The sequence below is a fragment of the Saccostrea echinata genome, unplaced genomic scaffold (assembly GCF_033153115.1).
Source record: "Saccostrea echinata isolate AGI-Se365-2 ecotype Australia unplaced genomic scaffold, CSIRO_AGI_Sech_v1 ptg000045l, whole genome shotgun sequence".
NCBI classification, from domain to species: Eukaryota; Metazoa; Mollusca; class Bivalvia; order Ostreida; family Ostreidae; genus Saccostrea; species Saccostrea echinata.
The window spans coordinates 3,794,848-3,815,868 of record NW_026889794.1 but is presented as its reverse complement, the minus strand read 5'-3'; the positions used below and the strand labels follow the sequence as shown (position 1 = coordinate 3,815,868).

The 21,021-nt window shown below is 34.0% G+C and overlaps 3 protein-coding genes across 3 annotated transcripts in view; 1 reads left to right on the top strand and 2 right to left on the bottom strand.

The window, feature by feature from the left end:
• Positions 1-919, bottom strand: part of LOC133201643 (uncharacterized) — a 50,199-nt gene extending 49,280 nt beyond the window's left edge. Inside the window, exon 1 of the mRNA XM_061337432.1 lies at positions 455-919. The gene's annotated coding sequence lies outside the window, so the exon portion shown is untranslated. The remainder of the gene's footprint in view (positions 1-454) is intronic.
• Positions 1-21,021, top strand: part of LOC133201790 (mitochondrial import inner membrane translocase subunit Tim13-like) — a 164,597-nt gene that overhangs the window by 52,560 nt on the left and 91,016 nt on the right. The window lies entirely within an intron of this gene.
• Positions 16,662-20,274, bottom strand: LOC133201575 (betaine--homocysteine S-methyltransferase 1-like). Its single transcript, XM_061337372.1, has 7 exons — positions 20,178-20,274; positions 19,075-19,265; positions 18,725-18,919; positions 18,312-18,423; positions 17,739-17,917; positions 17,217-17,298; positions 16,662-17,128 (listed from the first exon to the last, which is right to left on the bottom strand). Exons 1-7 carry the CDS (start codon positions 20,188-20,190, stop codon positions 16,845-16,847), a joined length of 1,056 nt encoding a protein of 351 aa, XP_061193356.1. The 5' UTR covers positions 20,191-20,274; the 3' UTR covers positions 16,662-16,844.

The window sequence follows — 21,021 nt, the reverse complement described above, 5'->3', positions numbered from 1 at the left end:
GTAATATCAACCATTACGGTGTTTCTTGTCGCCATTTTGTGAAATGGCTGCCATGCGGTCAGGGCACGATTCTGCAATGACTCAATATCCAGATTTTTTTGTAATGTGAATCTCTGTATTTGTGCCAAAAATGGTGCTTTTACCACAAAATGCACAATAGGTTACCTATCCTGCGTGCTAAACAGGAAAACAACGTGGAGAATAGGTTGAATGGTAAAACTCGACTGATGTGGGAAGCGTGGTACGGGTGGGTGGCTACGAGATCAGGGTGTAAGGTGGTCATAGTAAATATATTAACATATTAGCATTAGAATTTTTACTACAGTATTAAGGAGGAAAGAAATTTGTATTTATTGCATGGAAATTAAATAATTCAGAAAGCATGAGTTATAATTTCTAACAACAATTTCATATTTTAAAAGAATACAAGCACAGATTTGTATTGAAATCGTACCTTCTTAATTTATACTTCGGTTTATTTTCCGATCTCCATTGCAGGTACTATCTGTCCTAGAACGCAAGCGCGATATTCTCTTCCCAATCGGCAATCCTCGACTGACTCCGCTTCGCTCCGTTCGAGGCACGAGCCTGCCTTGGAAGGGTAGTTTCCTAAGAAATATTGTCAGTCCAGCTGCATGATACTCATCTAGATAACAACGTTTATTGATTGTTGTTTGGTCCAATACATGTACGTTCACAAATACATCTATATTGTGAGTAATGTGAAAGTAAAATATATCCACAGGATCTGTTCATCATATTTTTTTACCTTTAACTCCCACAAGGTCAGCTTGGTAACACTGGTTTGTACGGATGATGCATCATTATAACTATATATATATATATATATATATATATATATATATATATATATATATATATATATATATATATGTGTGTGTGTGTGTGTGTGTGTGTGTGTGTGTGTCCGAATAAAATCCCGTCCTGTTCACGATCCTTGTCATTTTGACATTTAACAAAGACGTCCCCCTTTTTCTTGTTATGATAACTCCTTCCTTATTGACAATCTTTTTTCACCGCAAGTCATTTTATTTCCCAGTCATTCCAATTGTTTGTCCAGTTCCTTTTGCTATGTCAAGTACGTAGGTGACGTTTTAAAGCATCCTTTGCCCTCGGACACAACAGTAAGGCATAAGGCGTGATTTATCACTCCTATTTTGATGCTTAAAGCTTTCATAATGACAACGATGCACTAATCTACATGCATTTATAAAATCAATATAAAAATACGAACTGTTCGTGTATTCTACATATTTACCACTGATAAATATCCTCCATGCACATTTATACGAACAAAAACTCCTCGATAGGTAAGGGTGTACACTATCTATAACATCCAGTAAATGCATATTTGTAGTATAAATTTTAATATATTCCTGATTTAATTATACACTTGATTGAAATAAAGTTCAACACAATTTCTTCCTAGTCAAAAATGTACTAGTGGTTTTTTGTTTTTAGTTAAAACTGCTTTCCCGAAAATTCCATGTAAAATAAATGCATTTCACAAAATTAAAGACACTAAATTTCTCCCTCCTATGTCAACAAATGGCATTATTAAAATCTTCAATTCCTTTTTGAAAATCCTCAAGAAAACTGTGCGGGTATAAATAACCTAAAAAATTGAGGATGACATATCTGTGATATAGCACAAGAAAAGCAAATAGATATACTCTGAATAGGTTATATAATCTTTTTCTAAAGTTCACGTGATTACGTCTTGTCCTGGTTACCGACTGGCAATGTGCCATATGCTTTATAGGTTTAAAAAGAATAGCCACCATTCTCTAGAGCAAAATATGATCTCTTAATACAAAAAGGACAAAAAAATGACACAAGCACCACTTTAAGAAGTTTTGAAATAAACCTGCATGATTACTTATTGTTTTCAAGTGCATGTGTATCGGAAGTTTTGAATAATGAACTTTAATTATATGAATTTGTTTGCTGTTCAGGTTTGTGTTTAAAAAATAAAGCTATATACACAAAGATTGACCTTGATAAATGTATGAAGTTTTTTCTTCTTCTCAAAATTCCTTTATTCACGTAGAAACGACTGTAAATACACTAGTGTTCTAAACTGTAGAAAACGTAGCGTCAGAATCCGGTGGAAGGAGTTAATATATGTGCATATATAGTTTGTGAACTTTTAAAGAAGTAGATACGGTTTTGGCTTTATTGTGCCCTAAAAATTTAATGTTTCCAAAATTTGAAATTGGCTTAAAAATGAGTTGAATATATCAGTATGATAATCCATGAATATGGCATTAAGCAGGACGTCATTAATTTGGTACATTTCTAAGTTTTAAGTAGAAAAAGTCCCGAAATGACTCGTTTCAGGTTTTTTTTTTTTTTTTTTTTTTTTTTTTTTTTTTTTTTGTTGAGAAAATAGTGTCCACAGCCGTTGCCCACTTCAATATTCGGATATGTTGTGTAAAATTCTTTGAAAAATCAAACTTCTTAAAACTTTTGTAGGCGACGCTTGTGGTCTATGTTATTTGAAAGAAAATTTAACTGAAAATTGATGTCTTCTGCAACTTTTTAAGAAAATACCGGAAAAGCAGAAGTTCATGACTTCACAATTAGAATTTAGGAAGTCATATGAGAAAAACGATTTGTTTAATCTTAGTGCATGGAATTTCAACGATTCAGAAAGCATGAGTTTTAAATCTTTTATCACTTTCATTTTTTTAAAAAGAAAATTACAGGGTCAGATTTACATTGAAAGTGTACATTGTTCTTTATCATATGCAGTTAAGAAATTTCACAGTTATGAATATTAGAATTATGAGGAAATAATGTTCGTGCAGAAGTTAATATCATACATGTTACAGGGTAAAATATTTGATTCTGTTGCTCTTTGTGTCTTTAGGTTGAAGGATTTGCGGGGATATTTAAATCTGAAATTGCTTCAATGATCAAATACGTCCCTATTTGTTTTTTATAGTGTAAAGGTATATTGTATTTTTGTTCCCATTGCAAAGTGTAATATCTCCATACAATCCCTAACGCATAGAATTTTGTAATTAACACTCTTTGCATGCCTAAATGCGAACATTTGAAGAATGTGTTTTACAATCCTCAAATTATTACATGAAGTTTGTCCAACATGAGCTTCTCAATACATCATTTCTGACAATAAAAATACTTATAATTTTAACTAGATATTATAAGTATAGACTGGAGTTTTATTATTTCGAAACCAACTGATCTAGTAAGTATTTAATTTTTTTTCTATGAAAATTTTCTTAATTTTTTACAAAAGAAATAATTTTTCTCTTTCCAAGTCAAACTTAAAACCATTAAAAAAATGAAGTTTTTAAAATCCGTTTTGAAGACAACCTTATTTTCTCCGTTCCTTCAAACGATAGGAACAGGTCACATGATTGTTTACTAGCTCCCAATTTACGACCGTAGGTTTTCGCTGATTTTCCACAAATCAAAAGAGGCATTTCTTCGTCTTCTTTTGTAGACTGTCTGATGGCATCCGAAGAACACATTTACATTATAGGTTATATTGAAAAAGGGAAAATTCCTAATAATTTAAAAATAAAGAGGTTATCTAACCTGTGCCATTGAGTATAGGGGGTGTTTTCTATGCCAACACATAATGCGCCACTAGAACTTCGATTTATACGTTCTCCGGATTCCAACCAACGACATAAGGATCAACTTCTTGCACTTTGACTCTCATCACTGCGTCACACAGGAGGCTTCAAACCCTATGATATTACATATGAATACTAGAACTTATTTGGCGAAAATTAAAGAGCAGGAGCGGATCGAGGATTAATTAAGGTGTTAATGATAAATCATCTTGTCATTTTACTTCTAAGCTCCTTGCACCGTGTACACGAATTTCCTCATCTGCTTCTCCGTTCCGTACACCATATAAATGAATTCCTTATCTGCTAATTTATTGAGTTCTTTTTTCTCTCCCCAGACAAACGACAGGAACAGGTCAAATGAATATCGACTAGCTTCCGGTTTACGACCATAGACTTCCGCTAAATCACACGTGTAAGCTGCGCCATTTCCGCAAGAGGCCAATATATTACACACAAATTTCCTTTGCTGCCGTTGCAAACTCTCTGATATCTGAGGAATACTTTCTACAATCATGGTTATTTGGATAGAGAAACTTTCCTGAAATTGGAAAAAAAAGGGATAAAAATGCGTTTGAATGTTCGAATCTTTAATGATTTACATGTATTCAAAATATTATTGTTCAGACTTTTTTCTTAATCCCTAAAAGAATAGATCGTACTATAACTACATGTATCTTGACAGCGGATTTTTACGTGAATGGCAGCAATGGCCCCTGAAATCAAATTAACAACATTTTAAATGTAATTTTGTTAAAACTTCAGCAATGCTTTCTATCTTCTCATTGATATTTTGTATTTTTGTAAAATTGGATTGAAGGTTTATAATTAGAAAGTATGTCTCCCCTCTTCTAGAATAACTTCAGTACACCGCGCACTCTGTATATACGTAATAAATTACCATTAAATGACTTAACAAAATGTGTTAATGAAAATTTTAAAACCTTGCAAACTTTTTCTAATTTCTTGAATATGCAGGATCATTGTTTAAGGGGCTTTCGCGCAGTTCATTCCGATGAAAACCGCGTCTGCCTCCTCCAGTTTGACAGCATGCTTCCGGTATGGGGACGTCATCCACTGTCTAATCCGGTACATTGGCATTCAAAGTAATCGCAGCCTAATTGTAATAAGAACGAACAATGAATAAGTAAAATATAAACAATTATAAAGATGGCATAGATTGCTTAATGAGTTTGTATCATTTAATCATTGAATCATAAAACAATTATTGCTGTGTTTTTAATCAATACGATGATTTAGCCACCTGGGGAGTACAATATTCACCGAGCCTGAAGTGAATTTTCGGACTAAGTGAATATTGTACTCCTCAGGTGGCTAAATCATCGTATTGATGGCAAAAACAGCAATGCTTGTATAATATTAACTTGATATTGTTCGTATAACATGACAAATCTAAAATAAATATTATCGTGCAGTGATAACATCGTATTTTTATACCCCCGCTTTAAGTGATGATGGTGTCCGTCCTTCCGTGCGTCCGTAGCACTTGGAAATACCAGTCTCTTATTCGAAACTCCTCTTATATCACAGGATAAAATTTAATGAGACTTTCACAGAATCTTTAAACATAGTGCCATTGTGCACCTCCTATTTAATTTTTTTGATCTGGCAGATGAGTAGGGTTTCCCAAAGCAAAACATAGACACTGCCACTTTTTCTATAATATGGGGGTACCCATCTCTTATCCGCAACTCCTCCTATACAACTGAATGAAATTTAATGAGACTTTCACAGAATCATTATTACATAAAGTCATTGTGACCTCATATTTTATTTTTCAATCTGGCAGATAAAATAGGGTTACCAATGCAAAATATATTGATATTGCTAATCTTTCTATAACATAGGGGGGTACACATCTCTCATCCGCAACTCCTCCTAAACCACTGGATGAAATTCAACGAGACTATCACAGAATCTTTATTACATAGTACTATTGTGCATGCTTTATTTTATTTTTCCATAAGACAGATATTTGGGTTTTCCCAAAGCTAAACATAGACACTGTCATTCTTTCTATAACATAGCGGGTAACCATCTCTTATCCGCAACTCCTCCTATACCACTAAATGAAATTTATCAAGGCTTTCACAAAATCTTTCTTACATAGAGCCTTTGTGCACTTCTTATTTTAATGATCGGACAGATATTTGAGGTTTCCCGTAACAAAACATTCACTTTGCAATTATACTCATATGGGAGCGGGGGTATCATTTTGTTAGCTCGGTGCTCACAGTACCTCTAGTTTTCACTGCTGTAACTGAAATGGGGTTCGTTTATGGGAAAATAAAGACAAACGCCATGCTGTCATTGTGGATAAATATATTCAATTTCAGTATTTTCACAGTTCTGAAATATATAATAACAATCATAAGTATTTTATAACAATACATACATGTAGCTCACTTGCCAGATAGCAAGGTCAAATTATGAGTTATTTCCCTTTAATTGTGCTCATAGATGAAACATTAAGAGTTATCTTTCTTAATCAATAATTATGTACAAATCTTAAAAACCCTTGCATATACATCATAATATACTGAACTCTTCCATAATAATAATATATTGACAGTATTTAAGATATAAATCATACCTATATGTGATATAGAGCAATAACTCCAATTATATACAAAGATGAACACAGTTGTACTCTATTCAGTGATCTGTGTATGAATAATACAAATATAACTTTACTGTATTGCACACTTATTCTCAAAGATATAAAATATACTGATATATTAAATCATTAGTCTGAATATTTACGAAGTCATAAAATAATCATACAAACTGAACTTTCATACTTTATATTAGAATATTGTTATTTGGGAATTTAGCAGAAAAACAATTATATAGAAAAGATGAAATTAGTAAAAGTAAACTTACATTCTGTCCTGTCTTGGTCATTGTCATAAATAAATCAACATACAATATCAAAAAGCCAATATGTCTGCTCAGACAAAGATCTCAAACAAAAGTAATTAACTAAGTAAAACCAAAAGAGAGGGAAACTAACCAACCAATGAAATCCAAGTTGGTCTGGACACTACACACAAGATATAAATAGAAAGGGACAGGGGTTTAAATGACCTCTGTGATGTCATACATCTATGAATAACTCATGAGGTACAGATGTATGTAAACAGTTCCATGTGGATTTATTCAAATAAAAGATATGCCGTAAAGAAATGAATATGACAATCTAACTGAAGTAATTAAATCCTGAAATAAAATACATATGTAAATATATGAAATAAATCACCCTATCACATACTTTCCCTCTTCGTGAAATGACGTCCTCGTGTCAATTACTAATTCATAAAGAAATAACGACTGTAAAAAAATTATCATATAAAACCATATAAAACATAGAATATCACTGAAAAATTATTTATTTATATATTTACACTTTCCGAACTGCCTGACTGACTGGTTCAAAGTACTGATCTTAATGCTTACCTGTAATAATATCAATCAAAGCCTTTTCTACTACACTGTAATACTTTACTGTTGTCAGAGTGGAACACATTACTGGAAGCCAATGTCTGTAGATAGTATGTTCTTGTCTTCCAGTCTGGCTGTTGTGTTGCTACCTGTTGATTTACTACAAATCTCCACTGGTAATCCATGATGTTGTTTTCTTTGTCTTCTGGGATCTTCTAGGTACTGTCTGCTGTTCATTAGCTGAATTTTTCTCAGAACTGCTATCATCCAAATCATCATCATCAGCTTCTGCTTGCTGCTGCGCATTTGCAGACGGTTCTTTTTCCTTTACCTCAGTATCTTCCTGAACAGTATCTGTTGAAGCACCTGTGTCATCAATATGATCATCAAGTGAAGGTATACCGGCATTACCTTCATCTTCAGCACTATCTTCCTCATTGGCCAATGAACTTTCAGGTAATAGGTAATTCCTGTCTCAGAAGTAAGTGGCTATCCTTGCTATGTGCAATGGATGCTGTCTCATGTCCTATCATCTCCTCGTTGCTGCTATCTGAGTCACTATCCTCATTTTGTGAGGTACTCTGCTGTTTGGTTCTTCTTGTAACTCGAGCTTTTGTTAATTTCCTTGGTGCTGGCTTGGGCTTTTCAGTCGGTAAATCAACATCTAGATGTCCTATTGGTAACAAAAGGTTCCGATGTAAAGTTCTTTTACAGGTGTTATTGCCTTCTTTCCTTACAATATACACTGGAACATCTTTGTTTGGTTGGCTCTGCTCTATATATGGCTCTTCCTCCCATTTATCTTATGATAATTTATGAGTACCTTCAAATGCAATGATCTTGACCAATACTCTGTCTCCTGGCTGAATGACAGCAACTCTTGCCTTGATGTCATAATTCTTCCTCTGTTTTCCCTGGGCATTTCGGATAGATTTCTGTGCTCATTGGTAAGAATGTTCAAATTTAGTTTTCTATTGGGAGTCTCGGTTCTCGTCCGAATATAAGAAAGAAAGGTGATTGGCCTGTTGTTTCCTGTTTTATCGAATTGTAAGCATGAACTAAAGTTGAAATGTGTGACTTTCAATCCTGTTTTGATAATTTTCAAGTGTCTCTAACATTTTAAGAAGAGTCCTGATGAACCGTTCTGTTAAGCTGTTGCCCATTGCGTTGTTCTCGACTTACTTACTCCAAGAATGTTGCAGAGCTCCTGTATGATTTTGGATTCAAAATTGGCACCCTGATCACTAGCCGCAAAGGTATACCGTAATGGACAATGAAAATGATGAAGTTAATGCCTCGGCTGTAATTTTAGCAGTTCCTTGAGGCTACAGCCTACACAAATCTAGTAAAATGATCAGTGATGACCAGTAAGTTTTCATATTCTCCTTTTGACTTTTCTAATTTAAGATAGTCTACACACACAAGTTCTAAAGGTTGTGATGTTCTGATGTTAATAAGTGGGGCTCTTTATTGATGTCTTTCTTAAAAGGCATCTCCTACAGTTTGAAATGAAATGTTTGGTATCTGTTGTCATTCCTTACTTATAAAATCTATCACTAATTAAACTGAAGGTTTTCTCACGTCCAGGATGTCCCATGTCAGTCTGAAGGTGGTACAATTCTGTTCCAATACATGATCTTATTGATTTCCTTTTCTCATTCACTGTTGTTTCTCTAATGAGGATCCCATCTCTGAGAATATGTGAGAGAATGTGAGCAAAAATTTCATTTTGGTACTTAATATGTCTCTTTTTCAAATAATAAAGGATCCCATCTCTTAATATAAGCTTGTCAAAATTCTTGTATAGTAGAGTATGGTACTGGATGTTGATGTATGGTCGATGGTGTTTCGGTGGCTTGTACTGATCTCGCACGTAGTGTATCCAAAATCTTAGCACTGGGTCATTGTACTTATGACGACGAACATCAACCTCTGTCTGATCACTCAAGTCTGGTAGGTTGTCAAATGAAGATGGAAATATGGATAAACACTGTACATTTGGACCATTTGATCTACTCGAGTTGCAAATGGTCTTTATGGAATCAGTTGTAATGATTTCCTGGTTTGGTATCCTGCTTAATCCATCCGCATTGTGTGATCCAGGTCGATACAAGATTTCAAAATCAGCAATCCATCTTTGGCTTGTCGAGTCAAGTTTCGTTGAAGTTGTAAAAGAAGTAGGTGAGTGGGTTGTTGCCCGTGTAACCCTTGAATGTTCCTCCATATAAATAGTCTTTGAATTTATCGCATACAGCCCACTTCAAAGCCAGAAATTTGTGGACAGGATAATTCTTTTCCGATTCGGACAAACTCCGGCTGGCATAGGCTATAACCCGTTTGAATCTGTCTTGCGTCTGATATAATACAGCGCCGATGCTCGATGATGAGGGATCTGTATGTACATGTAGTTCAAAGGCTAAAGAGTGTTTTGGGAATCCTAGAATTGGATATGTAGTTATGAATGGTGTTTCGTTACGCAGATCAATCCTGTGTTTCTCGATGTTAGTGTCCTATGTCAATGTCTGATTTGGAAAAGACATCCTCATGCTCCCTTAGTAACTTCTCTGCTTGTTGTCTCTCTGTAACTGTAAGTCTATCTTCTTCAATCTTAATCAAACTCAAGACATCTTTGGTCTGCTGGAGACTAGCACAAGGAAAGGCTGTCTGATCTGTTTCAACTTTTGCAGGCTGCAACTCGCAGAGTATAGATTTAGTTGGAACTTGTTCTGTCCTTGTAGTGATGTTATCAATGTCTACTCTTATCACATGACTGGCTAGATAGGTATAATCTGTAAGTTATGGTACAATATCCTAGCCTGATGGAATTACAGAGCGGGATGTGGCTTGTAGAACAGCTGTTGTAGACTGGTATGGTATAGCTTTATCGACATATCCAGATATGAAAACTGTTGAATTTGGTGGTATAATAATGCAGTGATTTTCAGCTGATTTTACAATTCCAAGTCGGTTGTTATTGCAAGCAAGTTCTATTTCTCGTATTGTCATTCCTCGAAAAGCTAGATACCATGGTGTAATTAATGCAGCATCCTGTAGATATCTGTCTCCATATTTGTCTTGACACCATCTAACATGTGTTGTAATATATTTGTTCCAATAAGAAGTGGTACTTTACTATTATAGTTGCTGGTGGATACAACAAATATGGAAACTGAAGTGGTTCCTCCAATGATTGTGGTATTCCGTTACTTTGGATGGTAGCCTCTTTGTATCCATTATATAGCAATTGTTGACCAGCAGCACATTCCCCTTGTAAAAAGTTCTCTTATTGGATGAAGTTCTAAATGTCCAAGATGTTTCAAATAAGAATCATTGCTGACTGTTGAAACAGTAGATCCAGTGTCTATCAATGCTCTGACTATATTTCCTTCTAAACTTGCTTCAACTTCTGAGATACTTCCAATCAATTCACTTGTTCTACTCCTATTAGGGCTTATTCTATAATGACCTATCATCTGCCCCGCAACGAAAGTCTCCTGGTGTTTAAATGTCTTCTACTGTGGTCCAAACGCACATAACATCCACGTGCTATATGTCCAGGTTGTCTGCACCTATAACATATAGGTTCTCCATCTTCTGTCTCTTGTAAAGCAGAATTCTGATTGTCGCTATATCCATACCCATAATCATAGCTGTATCCCTGATTATATCTTGGACCATTGTAATTCCTTTATTGAGGACATCCACTGTATGAATTCCCAGATCCATAGTTTCCTCTTCTGGACTGTGACTGAATTCTGTCATATGGTTCACCAAGATCTTTGAAATTCCAGTTTATGTGCTGTTGTCCTGATTTCTTATTTCCTTGTTCCATAGCACTGACTTTGGTAGTAAACTGTTGAATCATTCCTTTAAGTTCCTTAATCCCATCTCCTTTCTCAGCTTCACTTGATGTTACAGCCATATTTGATTGGGCCTTCTTCATTTCATGTTCCTTATTTACAAGTCTTATTTCCTTCCTAAGTTCTTCAAAATCGGTCAGTCGGTCAATCGGTCAATTTGTATCCAGTTATATCCTTAATCCATTGATGTAATCCATTCCAGAATTTAGATGTTAATTTCTCATTTGCATCCTCCTTGGTAACAACTCCTTTAATAACTGCCTTTCTGTAAATCTCCTCTAAACGACAACTCCAACTCATATGCTCTTCTCTCCCTGTTGTTCCATGATGGTTTCTCCTCGTTCTATAGTGCCGAATACACTCTCCAACTTGTCCAGTATCTGGGTAACAGTCGCTCCAGGACCAAGTCTCATAGCAACCTTTCCTGCATCTCCTCGCAATGATCTCCTAAATGACTGAGCAATTGTTTCCTCCTTGTACTTCTCCTTGATCACAAAATCAACTTCATATCGCCAAAGATCATATGTGGTGTCATTCTTGCTGCCAACTCCAGAAAAGCAAGAGATCTTTGGGATGTGGGAACTGATGGTACTTCCTGATGTTAATGACTTTCCAGTATCCTGGTGTGGTTCTGTTTTCACATTGAACAAATTCCCCCTCATTCATTTGTGCAAGATATTGAGTCATCCATTGTTTGAAATTCTGTATATATTGTGTGATTATTAATTTTCTAATTTTCACTGAAATTCAAAATTATAATCCACCTGAAAAACAAAATTAAATATTAAAGAACCAGGGGCGTTTTGGTCTTTGAAATGCCACGTGGTGAAATTTAGATTTAAATGCCGGGGAAGAAACCCGAAAAAATAAACTTTCAGATAATATGTAGCAGTATATATTTATCTTTTAAATATTGTGAAAAATTTATGCCTGTAAGTGCCATTGTTTGGAACTTAACGTCGCCATTTTAACGCTGACGTAATGCACGTTAACTCTTAAAGTGATGTCATTAGAAGAGTCGACTTAGTGGAAATATCAACAAAAATGTGACAAATGAGGAATAGCTTCTCTCGTTTTACTTGCGTGGTTCAGCGAATGTTCAGCAAGATATTTCACCAGGGCTTAAGGTAGCTTTAAACTCTGCACACTAAAGAATTCTACTTGTAGGGTAGTTTTATAAAGTTAGTGTGATCTGCCCTTAGAAGTAATATAGAAAAACTGGCTGTTCACAGTTAATTACACAATTTGTAATAGATTGAAATATTTTAAACATTATGTTAGACCATGGATAAGTAATTGAATTCATTATTTCCATTAATTTACCCAGTGTAAGTAAACAACAGTGATTTCTGTTCACGAATAGTCAATTGTCTTTGAATATTTTCCTGCGGAAAAAAGGCAGGTACCCTATGTTGAAAATGAAGTAAATAGTCTCTATACACTCACCTTTATGTGATATATTTTTTCTCCAAGTCCAAAAAGCACGTTTTGTTAGTACACATGTATTTAGAGCTTTCTTAATTCTTTCTTATCTCTCAATGACCGATCTACTTGTAGCATTGTATACCTCCACCGCGAAAGGGTTTCGTTAATTGAGATTTAGGATACACTAGATGAAATGCCGTGCAAGCGCGGGGAAATGAATTTTTACCACTGCTGACGGAGCAAATTCAATAATAGATCTATGATTTCTACTAATAGTTAATTACAGTCTTATAGCAAAGAAATGTTTTGTTCAAAATTCTATAGTTAGTTTAGGAGAAAAGGTAAATAATCGTCATAAACCCAAGGGTCTCCCCTTCTTTTTGTTTTTGCTTTTTTTGTAAAAACTTGAAAAATACGAATTCCATTAATTGACGTTTTCTCTACACTTGCTAGCAACTTTATTTTGATACCTGTTGTATATACATATACGTCGGGTGCTCTGTTTCCATTTCCATCAAGACTAAAAGAAGGAATATGTTTTACTGATAAATCTATCATACATTTTACTGATAAATCTATCAGCATATTTTTTTTTTTTATAAAAGTTAGATTTTCACATCTTATGAATAGGCCTTATATTATAAAACAAGATACTGTATTCATATTGGTTAAAGCAATTTTTTTTTTACAGCTTTAGTAAAAGTTTTTGTGAAAACTTAGTATGCACCACTTTTTTTTATATATATCTGAACAATAGCATATTCATAAATGACATTTTCTCTTTACATGTAAACACGTTTAATATAAACATATTGTACTTCGATTTCGCGTTGCTTTGATGCTCTCAGTGGCGAATATGCAATTTTTACTGCACAACTTACCAATTGTCATTCTAATTATAAATATATTCAAAACTTAAGAGCGGCATCAAGTGCTGTACCATATTTCCACGCCAATTCACAATAAAGCTTTCCTTTATATGTCATTTAGTCACTCAGGTGACCTATTGCTATCTGCTTTTGTCCGTCGTTGTTTGTCGTGCGTTAACATTTGAACATTTTCAGGTTCTTCTCTGGAACCGCTGAACCAATTTCACCCAATTTTTGCATGCAGCATCTACGGGTGAAGAGGAACAAAAATTGTGAATTTCATAGTCCCTGCCCCTCTTGGGCCTGAAGGGTGGGGTTTAAACCATGAAAATTAGTGCAATTTTTAAAAATCCTCTTATTTATTCCTGGACATCAAGCAGTCAAACTGTTGACATGATTGTAATAAGCATTGAGACATCTGCCAAAATTTGAAATTCATGGCCCCTGGGCCAGGGATTCTGGAGTTGGGTGGGACTCTATAGATCAAATAGTGAAAGTGCATTAATGAAAATTTTCTTCTCTGCTCCTGGGTATTTAGCAGACAAACTAGGCGCATAGCTATAATGAGCAAGGATGCCTCTCTTAAAATTGTGAAATTTGTGGCCCCAGCTCAGAGGTTCAGCTTGGGGGGAGGGGGTGGCTAAATTGATTATCGAGTGAAAATACATAATTCATTCATTGTATTCATGCAGTGCATGATTAATCGCCTCGTTTTTCTTTAAAACGTCGGGCTTGATGCCATATGACGTTCTAGACTAAGATTGGGGATTGACGAAAACGTTTTGTTTTAGAATAGTTATCACAACTTAATTGTTCTTTACATGTATCACTAAAATCAACTTTTGATTAAAAATTCACTAATGAAGTTTTATCAATAATTAAACGATTGCTTGTGTTAAAATTGCCAGTAACTTAGATCCTCCCACCCTAACCACCACAGCACTCTCTGTTTTGCTATTTCACGGCTGTTTATCGAAAACAAAAGTAAACTTTTAATCAAATTTACGATAATTACTCTAAATATAGTTTACGGACATCATTTCATACCTAGTGTAAAATTAGAGTACCCAGTGTAGTACGTATGAACTCTGGTGCAGGCCATTCGGAGTTTATTTGCAAAATTTATTCATGTATAAGTATAGATATATATTAAAGCGATTGCTTGGTCCGTTATTATTTAAAGGAAACAAAATAACAATAATAATATATTCAGTTTCAAATATTTACAAAGTATAGATTACTTGGTCCGAAACAAAATAACAACAATAATATATTCAGTTTCAAATATTTACAAAGGAAAATACACAGCCATGATAATCTGAAATAGATCATTTTGTTTATAATGAACTATTTATATAATCTTTCTTATCACCCATAGGTGAATGCAAGGGCTTTAACGTTAAGGAGGCTGGGGGGTCAACAAATTAACCACAAATTAACCACCAGATTTAACTTAATTTTTTAGATATGATATCTTAAGCTGTCAACTATCATTTGGCAAAGAAAAATTTCAAAAATTTTAGTTTTAAAATTTGATCATTTTCTATATCTTCATATGGAGCTCTTCTTCTAAAGGAGATCAATATAGTCTAAAAATGGCCACAACCCCCCAGCCTCTTTAACAAGTTGTTGCATGAGGACGAATTTTAAGTTTGTTGATTTACACTACACACTCTACTTTTTATTCGAAATTGTACATGAAAACAAGAATTTTATCCTTCGACATCTCCAATTTCCAAATGTTTTATAGGATGATCATCAATTACATACAATGTCATGTACATCTTATTTATGTGCATGTCTCTTTATTTAAATGACTTCAGTGCAATAATAATTGATTTGTATCATATACCATTTTAATATTCAGATCTAAAACACATACGCTATGTATTGAACGTGAGTAATAAAAATTAAATAAAATATTTTTTTTTATATAAAAAGTAAATTTTCACAGTCTTAGAACCAATCTTTTTCGTTCAAGTCGTATTTTTCTATTCTGAAGAAGAACAAAAAAGTAAACCCTTTCAAAACAAGCTGTCTTCAAGAGTGAGGAAAATAACTTTTATTGCATTGCCCGAATGTAGGAAGATGTGATCGGCAAATTTCAGAAATTTGACGTGTGCAAAATATTCGCAAACATGATATTTGAAAAACAAATGAGGTCTAAATTCATATTAGTACATTGCCACAGATTGTCACGGTGAAATATTGAAGCCCTATCTTCTCCCATTCAAAAGTCATTCCAAAAGTTAGAATTTTTAGGACTAGGTCAAACTTTAAGGTCATGAGTCAAAAATTATTTTGAAAGGTCTTGAAATATGAGAGCCATATCTTCTCTCATTTAAAAAATTATGACCAAGGCTGAAGACTGACATACAAATGAGAATTAATGTCCCCGCAACTTTCGCGAAACGGGAAACAATATTTTCAAAGTTTGTTATTTTGTAGGAGGTTAATGTAGACCTAGAAATAAAAGATTGCAAAGGCTCAATTTTAAGGTTCATCAACCTTCTGATAAGAGAGTTAACTCTCTTTGGGATATGTGAATAATATCTCTTCTCTTCGTTGATCCAATTTGTAATTTTTTTTAAACCTAAAAGTTTCACAACAACCTGTTGAATCGTATTAAAACAATACTTTTAAGAAATTCGGCAGGAAAAAATAATGATATCTTAAAATGTGAAGGTTTTCCTCCGAAATAGAAGGAATATTAAAAGATAAATGGATTTTACAAGCATACATAAAATGCTTTTAAGAGCAAGTTATTTATATGCAAAAGAAAAAAAAATCATTTACATCATACAAATTCTGATGTAGATCAATTATTTTGATGTAAGAAAAAATTGAGAGAATGCATCTGTAAGAATTTGTATTTCATTCCGTATAAGATCACTGAACAAAACTTAAAACAATATTAAACATTAATATTTAAACATCAACATGTACATATATATATTCCTGCCATCATAAAAACCTAAAATTTACTAAACAATCGTACTTCGCACAAGTAAATTAAAAACAAAGCTTTAAAGATCTCTTTTGGGGAACAATAGTACTTTGCTACATGTATGTATTATAACTTAACCTGGGAATAAATCTTTATCCAAATCTACAATACTTCTAGGTAAAAGACGATCGAGAAAGATCAACCGAAACGTGTCGAGAATGCATTTCTTTAGGGCCCTGACTACGTTGGGTTTCTTAATAAAAAAAATCTTTCCGCTGAATTTGCCCATCAAAACCATTTTATCAAATGCACAGATGAAAAACCGCTGAGTTGATACATATATAAATGTCTGTTTTGCCTCATTCTTTTGAGGTTAAGTTTTCTTCCATTTTTTTCCTTTGAAAAAAGGTATAACGTATATTTCTAAGACCTCAGATAAAAATAGGAAACAGCTATCGGCGACGTTTGTTAAAAGACAAAAATCGAACGCGGACCCTGCAAGCCACCAAATATCGTTCACTAATGTGCCTTTTCGCCTCTAAAAAATGCCAAACTCTTCTATAAATTTTAAAATAATTCAAGGACTTGTTTAATGTGTAAATTTCACAACGATTTAAGGTATGGAAAAAGGTAAATTATTATGAAAATTCCTATTTTACTTCTCCGTTCCGTACACCATATACATGAATTCCTTATCTGCTACTTTATTGAGTGCCTTTTTCTCTCCCCAGACAAACGATAGAGACAGGTCACAGGAATATCGACTAGCTTCCGGTGTACGACCATAGACCTCCGCTAAATCACGCATGTAAGCTGCGCAATTTCCGCAACAGAGGCCGACATATTGCACACCAATTTCCTTAGCTGCTGTTGCAAACTCTCTGATATCATCTGAGGAACATTTTTTGCATTCAAGGTTATTTGGATAGAGAAACTTTCCTAAAAAAATGAAAAAAGAAGAATATTTGTAGGGAGAAAAATTAATTGCAGATGAGTAGCTACTGAATCATCTCATTTGAATTCCAACCTGTTTCTTCATCTTTGAAGGAATAAAATGTGCGGCAGTCATCTTTACAACGGAAAGGCACGGGTATTGCAGCTATGGGGCCCTTCAATTAATGGACACCAGTTAATATCATTCTAACTTTAAAAAAAGACATTGAAGTTGTTTCTTTTCTTTGCGTGGTCTTAAATTTCATATTGTATGTACAGTGAAACCTGTCTAATCCGACATACACCGGGAGACGAATTTTATGTAGAAATAGACAGGGTGTCGGATTGCACAGTGTAAAAAATCATGGAAAATAGTAAAACTGGAGAGAAAAAATTAACGTCGCAATTCAAAGTGTGACGGGTTGCACAGGTGTTGGATTAGACAGTTTTCACTGTAAATTGATTTTGAAAAGTCTCTACTGTTGTTTAAAAAAAAGTGAAAATCTTTCTTTTGGAGGGGGGTCAAACCTATTTTTCAGCTTAATGTAATGTTCGAATGATTAAAAAATCATTAAATGACTTAATTAAGGATGTATTTCAATTCAATTTGGCAAACCTTGCAAACTTTTCTAATTTCTCGAATGAGTGGAATCATGGTTTTAGGACCCCGAGAGCAGTTCAATCCTACTGCAACCGCCCCGGCCTCCTCCAAGCGACGACAAGCTTCCGGTATCGGGACATCGTCCACCGTCTGATCCGGTATATGAGCACTCAAAGTGATAACAGCAGGGAGACCTTGTATGAGAAGTTAAAATAAATTTCAGAAAAGTAAATTAATTTACATTTTTGTGATATTTTTTTAATTAAAATGATGTTTTCAGATTACTTGTCTTTATTTATAATCACTCAGTTGTTTTCCTTTGCAGCTTGGGGGAAAAAAGAACTCGATGTTGAATGTTACTGTAATAATTTCAACTGGATATTGCAATGCCTTATTTGCAAGCCAACTGTAAAAGTTATAAAGTCTTTCGTATATTGTTTGTCTTTTTGCTCAGCTGGTGATAATTTAATTGCCCATCATAACAGTTTGATATACATACATCAAAGAATTTGCCAGCATATAATTTCTCCCCTTACAATGCGATTTACCGAGATAATTTAAATCTTACCGAGATAACCTAAACCTTACCTTTGCCATATAGTTTGATACACTCCAGAGCCAGCTTAGCTTCCTCAAAGATTGAGAACGTCTCCCCCACGATGTAATCCGCCCCCTCCTCTACTGCCCACTCTATAACCTCCTGAGGGTTCAAGTAAAATAAATTGATTCAAGATTTAAAAATGTCCTTATTGATAAAACAAACAAGGATAGATTCAGAAATGTTTTTCTTGTAAGTAGCTCCCAAAAAAAATGGCCATCACTTCGAAACAGTATCAAAACTATTAAGAGAAAAAGATCATGGGTCATACTGCTCAATCATATGAATCAAACTGTAGCTTGTGTACTTTCCAAAAGTTTCTCCACAAAGACTTATTGAAATCTTTGAACCTCTATTATGACTTATATGAGTTCCAGTGGACATATGGAAAAAAATTCTAAACCTTAAATATTGCTCTACTTTTCTCGTGTGTTTCTGGATCGTTAACAGAGTAGACTTGAGTATGACAAACACTGCCAGCTACAAGACAGCCTGTCTGATCAGCCGCTTTTCTGGCAATTCTGAGAGCCTGTCTGTTTAAGGATTCAACTTCCGCTTCTCTTCCAATCGAACGCATCTTTTCTCTATGTCCAAAATACTGCAAATTATTTATATTTTTTCAGTAACATATCTATATATATTATTAAGCGAAGAGATAAAGATTTGTATTAATTCATTATCAAATTATTTATTTTCTTTAAAAATTATTAAGATTTCTTTTTATTTTGGCTGGTTCCTTAGGACTGAGCTTACGGTGAAAGCAGGCAGTACGTCAGTTCCGGCGTGAACAAACTCTTCGTGCAGCTGTGTTACCAATTCGGGGTGTTCGATCACCACTTCTGGTACGTATCCACCAAGCGTTAGGTATCCCCGGCGGGCAAACTCCCACATATATCCATTGGCAATCAATACATTTTCTCCATTTTTTAATCTTTCTACCAGCCCTGAAACGCCAGAATTAAGAAGGAGTCTTGTTAGTGTTTATATATTCATAGTGACATATACTTTATGTTGATTAAAAGTGTTGTATATGATTCTTTTAATTACCTAAATTCATATCATAACATAATTTGCTTATTTGGAAAGGTTATAACATTTAAATCCTTGGACCTTAATATTAATCCCGTTTTCAATTCTCGTTAAAATAATAAAAAAAACCCCTGTCTCTTGGTCTTTCGACTGTAAAAACCAATTTGCTGTTTAAGACCGGTAGTGCAATGTGCTTATCGATGGAGCTAATAATACACAATTTAACTAAAAATATTGCTTCATCATTAAATGATGGTTTGAACAATGTACTTGAGCAATGGGTATATTAATACGTTTTAAAGATAATGTGCTGATTATTGACCCGTTGCAGATAAGTTCTCCGGTTAAGTGCATCTTCCTAGTGGGTGTATTGGATTTAAGTACGCGTTTGATATCAGTCTTAAATCTTTAGTAAACATAATTGATAGTGTTTAGTGTTTGATTACATAACTTTTATGTGCTTTTACGTTTAAGGGTTATATGTAATTTGATATATGTGTTTTAAAATTGTCTTAGGCTATTCCATTGTGTACCTAGAAAATAGCCTTCAAAATATTCTCCCTAAGTTCGAACATTTTTAAATTAAAATAAAACTATTTAAAACATCTCAGACTCTGGATTGAAATAACCAATATCTAAGCTAGATCAAATTGAGCTTTTAATATCGGCATACAAATAGCTGCACAAAAACTATTTTTTTTCTTACATTTATTTATTAGAATCATATCCTGTTGATTGTGATGTAAGAAATCGTCGACTTTGCGAACTCTTGGTACTTTGATTTTTTTATGACTAAAATTTTAAGAATAAAAATTACTAATACATACCGCGTTTCGACATATCGTTCTAGATCACCGTGGTATGCTTGTTTTTCCTTAATTATTGATATATAAGCCTGTGTACATGCAATACACGAAATTAAATTTATTATCGGTAGATACTAGTAGGAACATGTAACACCCACGTACACGAAAAGGAGCGATAACTCTGGCTAGAGATTGCTAGTGGTGTGCACAATATGTTAGTCGTGCAGTACATGAGCATCATAAAGTGCCTTACATTTTTGTGGCTCAAAAATTAATAAATAAAAAAATTAATATGATTTTAAATAATAAAAAATCACAAAACGTATATGCTTCTGACGTTTTTAAGATGTCAGGCATTTAAAATTTTCCTAGTAAGCAGCATTAAATTAAATTATGGACATTTTTTTTAAAATTGTGTATAATTCTTTTGGGCACAGAGTTTCATAAATGAAAGATTTTGCAAAAATCTATGAATTCACATGAGGATTGCAAAACTTTAAGTTTAATTTACTGCATATGATGACGTTTCAGAAATTGAATTTTGCAACTGGCTATAAAGTGTAAACTTTGATATTTGTCTTTTACGTATATATATATATAATTTTACTAGTGTATTTGGAGTATTTAGTGTTTCTGAAAGTCTGATGATTGATTATCAAAATCATATGTAGCGAAAATAAAAATACCGATTAAATCATAGGCACTTGGAGCATGGACCCCCACCCCTTTTCCATTTTTTTTCTTTTTAAATCTGGGGTCGACACACTATTTTCCTATTTTGTATTCATGGCCGTAGGAACCGGGGGCACGGGGGGGGGGCTTGCCCCCCCCCCAATAATTTTGCCGATATGTAGATTACTATAGT

What these genes read in the sequence shown, in the direction of transcription:
- LOC133201575 (XM_061337372.1), bottom strand. An exon ending in TATCAAACTATATGGCAAAG is followed by an intron (nt 17,918 to 18,311) that starts GTAAGGTTTAGG and finishes TTCTCATACAAG; the next exon opens with GTCTCCCTGCTGTTATCACT. An exon ending in AAATTAGAAAAGTTTGCAAG is followed by an intron (nt 17,299 to 17,738) that starts GTTTGCCAAATT and finishes CATTAATTGAAG; the next exon opens with GGCCCCATAGCTGCAATACC.